A 12,649-nucleotide genomic window follows, 5' to 3' on the forward strand; every position below is an offset into this window, starting at 1 on the left:
TCCCACACTCTAGCCTTGTAGTTCCCAACTTTGGGTCCCCAGATGTTCTTGGACTACAACTCCCAGAAATCCTGGCCAACAGGATTTGGTGGTGGAGGCTTCTGGGAGTTTTAGTCCAAGAACATCTGGGGACCCAAGGTTGGGAACTGCTGCTCTCATCACTACACCTCTCTGCCTACCCAGTGTGTGTTACAGCAGTGGTCCCCAACCTTGGGCCTCCAGATGTTCTTGGACTACAACTCCCAGAAGTCTTCACCACCACCTCTGCTGGCCAGGATTTCTGGGAGTTGAAGTCCCAGAACATCTGGAGGCCCAAGGTTGGGGACCACTCTGTTACAGTGAGCATTCCAGGGAGAGTGACTCACAGGGAGTCCATTAGGGAAGATCATAACTCAATGATAGAGAACATGCTTTGCCCTTAGAGTGCTTGGGGGCAATCAAGAAAGACCCCCTACCCATTTGGGCCCTTAGAGATCTTCAGCCAATCAATACTGATCAACTTCCTTCAACCAGGTTCTCCAGGTCCTGCTGCTTAGGAGCCCCATCATCCTTCCCAATTGGTAATGTAAGCTGGGGATAATGGCAGCTGTAGGCAACACAAAATGAAGCTAGAAGCACCAATGATCTAACTTGATCTCCTATATTCCAGATGAATTTGGATAATACCCCCCTCTAAAATAATCTGTGATATTCTACCGAGTATTGGCCGTAGCGGTATATGTCCTTGCTCATTTCATTCTTGGGAATGAGGACAGAAGAGTATAGACGTTTTCTGTCTGCTGGGTGAAACTGGGAGAGTTTTCATGCAATGTTTGAAAATTCTGTGTGTTTTGCACAGAAACTCCTGCATTTTGAACAGAAAATCCTACATTTTGTCCAAAAATTAAAGGTTTTTAGAACATGAAGTGCGAGGTTTCTGCTCAAAAAAAAAAAATAGCAGGGTATCTTTTTCCCCATGTTGTTACTCGTCAACATATATAAAATTAGTCACTGTAGGTTTTTCAGGCTGTTTGGCCGTGTTCTGGAGGCTTTTGTTCCTAACATTTTGCTGTGCTCTGAACACAGACAGAGTTCTAACTCCAGTCCTCTGAAAATGCCGGCCACAGAGACTGGTGAAACGCTAGAAAAACCTCCAGAACATGAACAAGCAGCCCAAAAAACCTACAACAACCTTCTGATCCCGACTGTGAAAGCCTTTGAGAATACATGTATACAATTGCTTGTCTTTCCACCTTTGGACCAGCGTAGAAGGTCACCTAGTGGCTGATCTGTTTTTTCTCTCTTCTTCCCCCCAGTGTGGTTTCTTGATGAGCTGAAACAACCTCCTTTTTTGTCAAGGTCATGACAAGTTGCAAGTATTCCTTATACCCTTAGCTGACAAAGCAAAGAGAGATGGACTTGCCAGTTTCTGTTCCATCCATTTGGCGATGCCCACCTGAGTTTTGTTTTAAATGCTGGTTTAGATTTAGTGCAAATATTTTTAGTTGTCCTTTACAGCGGATGCTTTCAATGATGTATAGGTTGTGCATTTGTGCTCTGCTGTGGGTCATTCTGAGCTCGCTTGGGAAAAGGGAAGGGGTATTAACAATATAAAAACTGCATGAAACCCATCAGCGTTTGGATCTGCACAGCATACCCAATGCCTTGGATGAACCTTTTCTTTGCTTCTTCCCTTTGCAGAAATTGATTGCCTCATCAGGCTCCCGGAACCCATTGAATACTGGGATCCCATCTTTGGCATCTGCATATTCCTTTTCTCTTTTATGATCCCCGTCATGGTCATCACCATTTGCTATAGTCTGATGATCCGTCGTCTCAAGAACGTCCGCGTCCTCTCTGGGTCCAAGGAGAAAGACAGAAACCTCCGGCGTATCGCTCGGCTCGTCCTCGTCGTGGTCGCCGTCTTCATCATCTGCTGGACCCCCGTTCATATCTTCGTCCTGGTCCGGTGTCTCGGGGCCAAGGCTGATAACGAGGTCAAGTTGGCCATCTTATACTTCTGCACGGCGCTGGGCTACGCCAACAGCTGCCTTAACCCGGTCCTCTATGCTTTCTTAGATGAGAACTTCAAAGCATGTTTCAAGAAGTTCTGCTTCCCTTCCGCCTTTCGCAAAGAGCTGCAAATGTCCAACAGGATGTGCAGCATTGCCAAGGATGTGGCTTACGCCTGCAAGAACTCAGACGGGACTAACAATCCGGCATGACTAGGCGTGGACATTCCCATGGTGCCCGTGAGCCAGCAGAGCCCGACGACGCCCACGTCAGAGCTAACGCAGATCACGGCTCTTTGAGGTACAAGCATTTTTTTGTTTTTGACCCAGGAATGGGGACTCACAGAATTGGGAGGAGAACCATACTAGAGTATTCCTCCCACACGATAGGAAAGCAACTTATTGTACTTTGGAGTGACACACTTCTTTACCTGTTTTGGTTGGAGTCTTCGAACCCATAAGGCCACCAGTGGCCTAGGTTTTTGAAGATACCACAGAAATACAAAGACTTTGGAGGAGAAATGATGCCCAAACTGGGTGTTGTGGGTCTCATTGGGAAATTAAAAAGAAACAAAACATATTGCTTTCTACAGCTTATTACAGTGGATCCTCAGACAGTGCAATTGGAAAAAGCGTAGCATGAGAATTTCTGGTGAGCCTCAAATTCCAGTTTCCCCAGAACGGCACCAAGAGAGAATCAGACATCTCCTCAGACTTTTCATGAGGAAGAAGTTGGTCACACAATGCTAGACCTTTTTGTCTCTGAATGCTGGGGGTCTAAGAAGGATGTCTTCACACTTTTTTTTGAAGGCTGCCCCCCTTTAGTGAAGGGGTCCTCTGGAGCAGAATCAAGACCTGGTGGAAAGCTGGGGGACGTAGCGTCTTGTGCACTGAAAGAAAGGAACAACATGCAGACGTATCGGTTTCCCTAATGCCACCTAAAAAATGCTCTGATGGAGCAGCCACATGGAGACCACAAGAACAAATGAGAACCACTTCAATTAATGCACGTCGGAAGGTTTTTACGCAATGCAGCAACAGCAGCTGTGAGCGAGCATGGCCGGAATAAAATCAGAGCATAGATTCCAGGGCAAAAACAAAATGGTTAAAGCAATGACTTGAGCAGGGATAAAAAGTGATGGGGTCGGCTCATCCTTCTACCTTTTACGCTCTTAATGATAAACAATGACAGCTGCTGCACTTAAATGTACAGAGAATCTAAGGGGTGGGGGGGTGAAGATATATATTTCTTTCATGTTGCTTTGTAAATGCCAGTCAAGCTTCTTGACAGAAACCTGAAGACAAAGTGTTTTGTCAGTTGAATCAATTTAAGTGTCTTAACATGGAAGGAATAAATGTATTTCAAGTGCACCTTTTACAGGGCCAACAGAAGTGAAATGGGGAGTCTAGGAGGGTTGTGTTGATTCATGTAAGAACTCGAGAGATTTGTTGACTTGGTGGCTAGATCACACCAAATTCCATCTGGCCCAGATTCTTCTGGCAGCGGTGGCTTCCATCTGTTGTTTAGTACATATTAGGCATTGAGTGATAGACCAGTCTAGGCAATCGGATTTCCATGTAATTCAAATGCTACGGCTTTGAGTTATACAAGAATACGTTCCACAATTTCATTTTTCAGGCTATGGCAACAGTCCGTCTGTACACGGAGATGGGTATATATATGTGCCCAGTTATAACGTACGGTATATTTGTGTATATACATACACTTTGCGTCCCACATATATAACTGCAATTGTGTGGACCTAGAGAGGTTCAGGAATACCTCATGCTGGATTATTTATGTCATATTTGGGATTTTTTTTAAAAAAAATCAGATGGTTCAATAGAGTAGTCTTGCTGAATAAACAGGACTGGTTGTGATAACATTGTTTACACAGTTCCCATTGGCTTCAGGAATCTAGAGGAGGCTGTTAGATTGGATACCTGGATTTTACCCCCCCTGGCAGCATGTTGTATAGCTCTTATACAGAAGGAGGTGGGTTTTGAGTAGAAAGGAGAGCTGGAACTTTGCAGGCGGTGGCCAAAAATAGGCTCTGCATTCTGGTTGAACAGCCGGCAAGTTGCTGGTGTCACTTGTCCTGTGTCTCAGCTGAGCCTCTACCATATGCTCTTGGATGGGGTCCCAAGCCACCCATCCTTATTACTTGTTCCCCATCTCTTTACTGCTAACCACCCAACCTCCACAGCTACCATTGTCGGGTTTGAATTCCCTCCTAAAAAGTCAGATCGTCCCCTTCCAGACCACCCTTTCTCCATAGAGTTCCAACCATCCTTAGATGGGATAAAAATCTGGGGTCTAAAACCAGGGAGGAAAGCAGCCGGGAGAGATGGAAAGGGAAAAATCAGGTAGGGGGAAAAAACGAAGAGCATTCCTCTCCATTATCTGCTTTACAATTTCCTCGAGAAAAACTGGAGGGTCAGATCTTCGGCGTGTAATGTACGACTTTTTAGACTGCCTGGGGGAAACAGCCCTCACCCCACCCCAGTTTTTAGCTTCTTGTGCCTGCAAAAAGTGTTTTTTTTTAAAAAAATAAATTGAAAATAGACACTGGACTTTGAAACGACAAGAACAACAAGCCTGCAGAACTGAATCCCAGCACTGGGAACAGAGTCTTTTTACTCGTACCGTTGATTGTATAGATTCCTTGTGGACATATTTCTTGTACCTGGCTTGATGAAATGATGTATTTTTTCACGTGTCGGTCTTCTGGATGTTGGAATGCTTCCTGTCCTGCTGTATGCCTATATGCTGCTGTATTACTATGTTTTGTAAGGTTTTATATATATCCTGCCCTTGGTTTGAGAATGGTTGAAAACCAATGGTGGGCAAATAGCTAGGAGATTGCTGATCCTTTGTATTAATTAGTAAGGCAAAAGGCAGACTAAGAACCATGTTGCAATGGAGACATTTTCCCAATCCATTTCACAACCACAGAGTAGACCTTGAATTCTAGACTGATTTCTGCTTGTCTCCTCCCTTGACCCGTGTTCTCCAACATCTGCTCTGGAGAGTTGTCTGCCACTGGAGCAAGATGGGCGTAGATGGCTCAGAGGGAGGAAAGGGGTAACTGATGCTGCAGAGACCTTTGAGAAGGAAAGAGCACCTTTCCTCAGACTTGTGATTTTGTTTGTGCTCTAGAACTCAAGAGATCGCACAGAGCTTAAAAATTTCCTTACAAAGGTGCCTCCTCATGTCACTGAAGGCAGAATCAACCAAAAACGAGGAAGGCTAGTACTTTAGCAACGATACTACTTGAGGTTGTGTCTATTAACTTACATCTCACCTGTTCTTCATCAGGATGTTATTGATCATAAACAGAGGTTGGGAATTTTACTTTTTCATCCAGGATGCCTCAAATCTTCTCTCCAGCACTGTCTGAAGAATCCTGGGGGACCATGTTTTTAAAATGCACAATTTCCAAGCTTTGCCCCAGAGCAAACATCGCTTCAAATGTAATCTTCCAAATTGGCTCAAAATTGACATTCAAACTTCTCTTTATTACTGGGACCTTCTTAAGTGCTGGTGGACGTTCTGCTGTTTTGAACGTGGAATGTGACCAGGAGCCACAAAATCTCTTGTTCTCAGCTCTTTTTTGAATCCTGCCATGCCAAAAATCGCTACCGAGACATCCTGAATCATCACGATTTCCAAGTGTTCTATGAAACCAGACCCGTCATATTTTCTTTTCCTTTTCAAATCTATTTCTCACCCATCTCATTCTGCTCATGAAACTTTCAGTGTCTGTGATTTTTTTGCCCTTGAAAGGTGCCATACTGTGCAGGAATGAAAAGAATCCTTCACAGCTTGGTATTTTCCTTCCAGAAAATCCGACTGCAAAACCACCAACAAACCCTGTGAGATTTTGTGTGTGATTTCCTTGGAAAAAAAAAAATCTCACTCTGAGAAATTTCATTGCAATGAGAGAAGAGAGATTTTCTCTCCTCGCCCCCCTTGGTTTCTCTCTGAGGACAAGAAGCAGTGAAATTCATACCTCCGTTTTGAATTATCTGTCAGAAGCAGACAGGATAAAATGCCTGTTGAATTATCCAATCATCCTCTTGAGAAGTTTTAGAGTCTTTAGTATGTTTTCAGGCAGCAAGTGGATTGAGGGCTGGGCATACCCTTTGTTCTGTTAAGAGCATACTTTTCGAAAGTAAAAATAACAGCCTCTAATTATCTCTCAAGCAGACAGAGCTAAGCCTCGGAATCGTAATCCACCTACCACTAGCCTGCTGGGTAGATTATTGCTGATAATATTATATTACTTTAAATTGCTTATAGGATTCCTTTACCAATCTGCCACCCACCCACCAGCCTAGCACTCTCTCGAGAATCGCACACCACAGTGCTATCCCGATGCCTAGATCGAATTGAGTTCTCACTTTTTGCTATGAGCTATGGTGCTGGGAGGAAGGAATATTTCAAAGTGAAAGACAATAACAGGGAGAACTTTGTGGTCCAGTGGTTAAACTGCAGTCAAAACTTTGCTTACAACCTGAGTTCTATCCGAACGGGATCAGGTAACTGGTTCAAGCTTAACTCAGCCTTCCATCCTTCCAAAGTCAGTAAACTGAATACCCAGTTTTCTGGGGCGGCGGGGGGGGGAAGCAATGTGTAGCTTGCATAATTAAATTATAAACTGCACTATGGGGTAGTTTATGAGCAACACAATTTGCTTTTTAGAGACAGTAAAATGTCTGAGACCCCTGTTTGGGTTTCCTAGGGCTGCTGATCAATACCAGGGCTTCACACCTTCCTCCACTGGGAAAGTGAGAGAAAGCTGTAAAAGCAAAATGAGACAAGAATGTAATTAGAGAGTCTAGGCATGTGCTACAGCCAGCCAAAGTTTAATTTTAATGTCAGTGCTGCAATATAAAAATAAAAAAAATTGTTCCTGAGTCAATTCCCGCCACCGCTGCCCGGTTAAAGATTTCCAAGGCAATAGATGTTTTAGTTTATTGCAGGAAAAATAGTCAAGAGCCTGTTAGAGGAGCCTCAGGGTGCAGTGGTTAAATTGCAGTATTGCAGTCAAGACTCTGCTCATGGCTTGAGTTATATCCTGATAGGCTCAAGTAGCTGGCTGAAGACCAACTCAGCCTTCCAGCTTTCCAAGGGTGGTAAACTGAGTACCCAGCTTGCTGGAGGAGGAGTGCATTGTGTAGCCTACATAAGTAAATCGAATGTGTAGCCTGCATAATTAAATTGTAAACTGCCCAGAGAGTAAGTACTAAGGGGTGGTATATAAGCAGCATGCTATTATCTGGCACTTCCATGAAAAGCAATTTTTATTTGGCATTAACATTTGTGGATTGCTTTGCACTCTATAGGAGGGACGTGGTGGTGCTGTGGGCTAAACCGCAGAAGCCTGTGCTGCACGGTCAGAAGACCAGCAGTCGTAAGATCGAATCCATGTGACGGAGTGAGCTCCCGTCGCTTTGTCCCAGCTCCTCACCAACCTAGCAGTTCGAAAGCAAGTAAATGTGAGTAGATAAATAGGTACCACCTCGGTGGGAAGGTAAAATGGCGTTCTCTAGTCATGTGGCAACGGAAACTGTCTTCGGATAAGCGCTGGCTCTACGGCTTGAAAATGGGATGAGCACTGCCCCCTAGAGTCAGACACGACTGGACTAAAAATGTCAAGGGGAACCTTTATCTTTACCTTTACCTTGCACTCTATAAGATACATGGATTATTTCTTGAGTGGATAAACATATGTACAAGTGGTGCCTCACTAGACAGTTACCCTGCATGACAGTTTTTTCGCTAGACATTGACTTTTTGCGATCGCTATAGTGATTCGCAAAACAGTGGCTCCTATGGGGGAATTTCGCTGGACAATGTTTGGTCCATGCTTCGCAAACCGATTTTCGCTAGATGACGATTTTAACAGCTTCCTCTGCGCTCCCAAAATGGGTGTTTTCAGGACCTAAGCTTCGCAAGACAGCTATTTAAACAGCTGATCAGCGGTTCACAAAGCGGCTTTCCTATGGCCGATCTTCGCTAGACAACGACGATTCTTCCCCATTGGAATGCATTAAACAGGTTTCAATGCATTCCAATGGGGAAATGCTTTTCGTTAGACAATGATTTCACTAAACAGCTATTTCAGTGGAACGGATTATCATCGTCTAGCGAGGCACCACTGTACATATTGCTGGGTAGGTAGATTGTGACAGAAGAATAGAAAGTCATGAAGTACAAACAGAGAACTCAGCCTCTCTCTCCACATCTATATATATCTGTCTCTTTGAGCAATACTCCATGTATCTGGTGATGCCGGGCACAGCCCCTAAAATATTATGCCATCTAAAACTTGATAGTCTGTGATGTGCCACAAAAGTCTTGGTTGGCGTTTCCTTTCCAAATATCTCCCAAATCTGCTTCTCTAAGAGGAACACATGGGTCCTGCAGTCACTGCCCTGAATCCCAGATTTAGTTCAACTAGAGCAGAGTTGCTGAATTTTTTTGTCTTACATGGGTTGAACTCCAGAAATAAGTCACAACTAGAGTAGAATCCATTAAATGGGGATTTGGGGAGCCCATGTCTCTGTGGGTTCCATTGATTAAGTGGTCTACTCTAGTTTGGATTTACTACTGGAGTTCAGCCCACTGAATGAGAATTTGAGAAGTCCATTTAATGGATTCAGTCTACTGTAATTGTTAGACTGGTCGTTGCCCATTCAGGATCAATATTTTTTGAAAGACAGTTATAGAGTCTTTTGCATTATAAAACTGGCAGCTGAATGCTGGCAGCAATTATGTAACAGAATCATTCCCTCTAATAATAAATTTTTTTTGGGGGGGGGGGAGAGGCAAGTACCAAGACAGAGCTACAGAGGGTCAAAGGAGAAGGAAAACTGTGGTACATTACTGAACAACCTTAAGGTTTCTTATGGCATAATTGGGTTTTTTTAAAAGACCTTATTTTGGAAAGAACCCTAAGAAATGGGGTGAACAAGTAGGTTTCCCAGCAGCGCTAAGGCTCTGTGACTCAGGGCATATCTAAAGTTTGGGGTGAGGCAAAATAATTAAAAGAAAAGAAAAAGCAACACACACACCCCGCCACCCACCCAAATAGTGCTTAATAGCTATGAATTTCTCAATTGCAAAAGAAAATGCAAAGCCTGAAAGGGGAAGACGGAGTCGAATCTCTGGATGAACACTGTTAGATTGGAGGTGAGACCGTTTCATGTTACCGCAAGCCCCATTTTTAACAAATTAATAGTTGATTCAACCCTGAATCCATTGCAAATATTGAGAATGGTTTGGCTATTTCACTTATTAAAGTCCTAATGTGTAGCCTGCTTAATTAAATTGTAAACTGCCCAGAGAGTGTTTTAAGCACGACGGGGTGGTATATAAGCAGCACACTTTATTGCTTTTCAGTGGGAGATTAGACATGTGGTTTAAATTACATGAACAGATGCAGTCAGTTTTGCCGGCTTGTGTTGTTGTCATAACATTATTCCTCTGAGCTTTTCCTGTGCTTTTGGCTGTCCCCTCGGCATTTCCTCTAAGCCAAGGATATGCAAATGAGGAAAAATTCCAGCATTTTTGCAGTCTCTTCCTTGAAGCTCATTCTAGCTGGGATGCTCATGAATGAGATTTTTTTCCCCCTGAGTGGAAAAATTGTGCATAATTCTGTTCACCTTATTTTTCCCCCAAATGTGCACATTTTTAAAATGGAGAAAATTTTTCTCACATTTACTTGTGCACATTTTAAAAAAGAAAACAAGTTTATACCTTTTAATGCACATGAGCTGCTAGATATTTCAATGGTTTAGGTCTCTGGCTGCAGACCCAGAGTTTGGGCACTCGATTCCCCACCGGGCCTCCTTGACAGGAGCTGGAATTGATGATCCAGAGGGTCCCTTCCAGCTCAGCAGTTCTAAGATGCAATATTATTATTTCCTAAACACAGGTATTTAACAAATGCCAGATTTGTTAGTATGCAACTCAGACCTTCCAAAGGCTGGTTTTTAATGCTCAAAGCATCTGTGAAAGTCTACTGAAAGTGGGACAGGAAGTTTTTGAGCCCTGGAGAAAAAGTTATAGAAAGAGGTTAAAAGGAGGACCCACATCTGAGTGAGCTAAAGCTTAGGAACAGAGTTCCATTTATATAATCTTTTTCAGTTTTTCTGCAACCCATATGACAGATATTAGCTCTGTCCTCCCATTACTCAACTGTACATGAAACTCACAAAATTAGCAACCCATAGTCAATGGATATAGGTTTCAGATTCAAATTTCCCCCATCCAAGGGATATGAGAAAATCAAGCGGTGGTAAGTGATGGGGAAAGGCCACACTAACCTTGACAGAGTTAGATTTACCCAGTCCTACAAGGTTTTGATAGGGAAAATGTAAATTCTTCATTTTAATCAATAGGACTAAAAAGTAAAACTACTGACAATTTGAAACTTTGAGGTTTTAAAACCAAAGCTGACATTTCAGAACTGCTCAGATTAGAATTTTTGAATTAAAAATTTGAATTTTGAGGTTTGTGTTTAAATGATAGCCATGTGCCACCACGTCAATTCTGGCATACGGAGATGCTGTGTAGAGAATACACAGAAGTGGTTCTCCCTTCCTTTCTTCTGATGGGGGGGGGGAATCCCTGGGACTGTGCAGCTTGCCCAAGGTTGCCCAGACTGGCTGTAGTTCTCAGGAGGTGCAAAAACTCTAAATTCTAAGTTTTATTGATTTTTAAAGCATGTAGACTAAGATAGTAATAAGGAAAAGAACATTTATTTGTATTCTGTTTCTACAATTTCTGAATCGAACACCCTCCAAAACGGGAATGGGCAGAGTTCAGCTAAAGTTACACAGTTTCAGAATTCAGTGACTGCAATGGATAACTGACGGTTAGACTTGATGACAGTCTCTCATTAAAATCCATAGGGTGTAAAAGAGTTCATTTTTCACTGGGTGAGTCCCAAATGAACTTTTACCCCAATTCAGTCTAACAATGCATATTATTGCAATGTTTGTATCCCACCCGCTATCCAAAGGGTTCAAGTCACAGCACAGAGAATTTGAAAATGAACAAATTAAAATGATGCACAGAAATCAGAATTAACTGGTTGGCCACCGGATAGGCTAGATCCGTGGTCCCCAGCCTTGGGTCTCCAGATGTTCTTGGACGAAAACTCCCAGAAGTCTTCACCACTAACTGTGCTGGCCAGGATTTCTGGAATTTGCAGTCCAGGAACATCTGGATACCCAAGGTTGGGAACCACTGGAAGTGAAATAACTATTTCACTCTTGTTTCAAGATTTCGGAAAGCTGACATGATGTAGTGGTTCTATGCTACACTAGACAAAAGGTTAGGCTTTTGAGTATAAATAGCCTAGTTCTCCAAATCATTTTTATGAAGCCATGACACTCACTAGCAGTCTTGGGTTACTTCTCTCTTATTATTGTCTCATGCTAAGCTACCTCGCAGTATTCTTGTGAAAACAAATAACACCATAAGCTGTACTCTGATCTCCCCAAGGACATAATGCACCTTTGGTCAATTGAACACATGCTTTTTTTGTTTCTACAAATGCACAAATTAAAAAAAAAGGATAGGAGACATTTGAGGATGATGTACGGTTACAATGCTTCAACAGCTAAGTATGTCAGTCTTTTCGTAGCTATTACTGTGTGCCACTTAGAAGCATAGCTTTGGCATCCTGGATTTGTTTGTTTTTCTCCTTTTATTTTAGGGGAGCAAGAAGAAGTTAAACGACAAAAAAGTTAATAACTATATAGCTTTATTGGTCTGTGCCTGTGGAACTATGTGGACCATGGTTGGCTGGCAGGTTGAAATGCAATCTTCTTAATTATCTGCTGAAGTGTTTGTAATGTTGGTATGATATGATTGAGCTTTATGATTCTTGCTGTGCAAATGACCATTTTTCCTAGGCTGCTCCTTGTGCATTAGGAAAAATAAAAGTGAAACCCTTCACTGGGAAAGCTGTGGCATTATTATTATAATTGTGCACTTACTTAATTGTGCTATTATGCAGCATTTTTATCCATCACACAGGTAACACTTTGATTAAATAAAATGCTTTAGGTTCTTACTATTCGCTATATTCTGGGATGACTGAAAACATTTTTTTTTGGAACAAGTGCAACAAAGGCTCCACTTCGTATCCTCTAGGCTAGAGCTGGCCCTACCCTTAGGACAGAGGGCGAGTGTCAGATGTCTTCACATAAATAGACAGTGCTAGATTCCACAACTGGAAGGCATGGAGTTAATTTTAGCCTTCAGCCTACCCTGCAACAGAACGTAGAATGAAAGGGTAAAATTATTGGCCAACGATGTCAGAAATTACTAAATAACACAAGCGCTTCAATCAACGTGACCTTAGGCATCACTAATCATTAATAACTAATTCTCCTGATTTACGTCTAAGAACTTTTAGACTTTAATTTCTTCACACTGGTTCATACATGATGAAGTGGTGCTTTTATCTACTAAAGCTCGCATATAGCATGATGATTTTTTTAGTAGTCTGTAAAGGTATTCTTGCATTTATATTTCACCTGCATTTAGTTCTTTTTTTCCACTTACAATATCAAAGGCATACCTGCCTTACACTACAATACTCATCGAATAAGGGAAAACGTCACTCTTTTGTGGTGTA

General features: G+C 42.5%; 1 protein-coding gene across 2 annotated transcripts in view; it reads left to right on the plus strand.

The window, feature by feature from the left end:
- OPRL1 (opioid related nociceptin receptor 1) overlaps window positions 1-11,972 on the plus strand; it is a 41,801-nt gene extending 29,829 nt beyond the window's left edge. For both annotated transcript variants that reach the window (XM_072996719.2, XM_078391991.1), the window contains one exon: window positions 1,681-11,972. In XM_072996719.2, the coding sequence (XP_072852820.1) occupies window positions 1,681-2,204 (524 nt within the window). In that variant the 3' untranslated portion in view covers window positions 2,205-11,972. The remainder of the gene's footprint in view (window positions 1-1,680) is intronic.
- Window positions 11,973-12,649: the final 677 nt, after the last annotated feature.

This window comes from Pogona vitticeps, chromosome 4 (assembly GCF_051106095.1).
Source record: "Pogona vitticeps strain Pit_001003342236 chromosome 4, PviZW2.1, whole genome shotgun sequence".
Taxonomy (NCBI): Eukaryota; Metazoa; Chordata; class Lepidosauria; order Squamata; family Agamidae; genus Pogona; species Pogona vitticeps.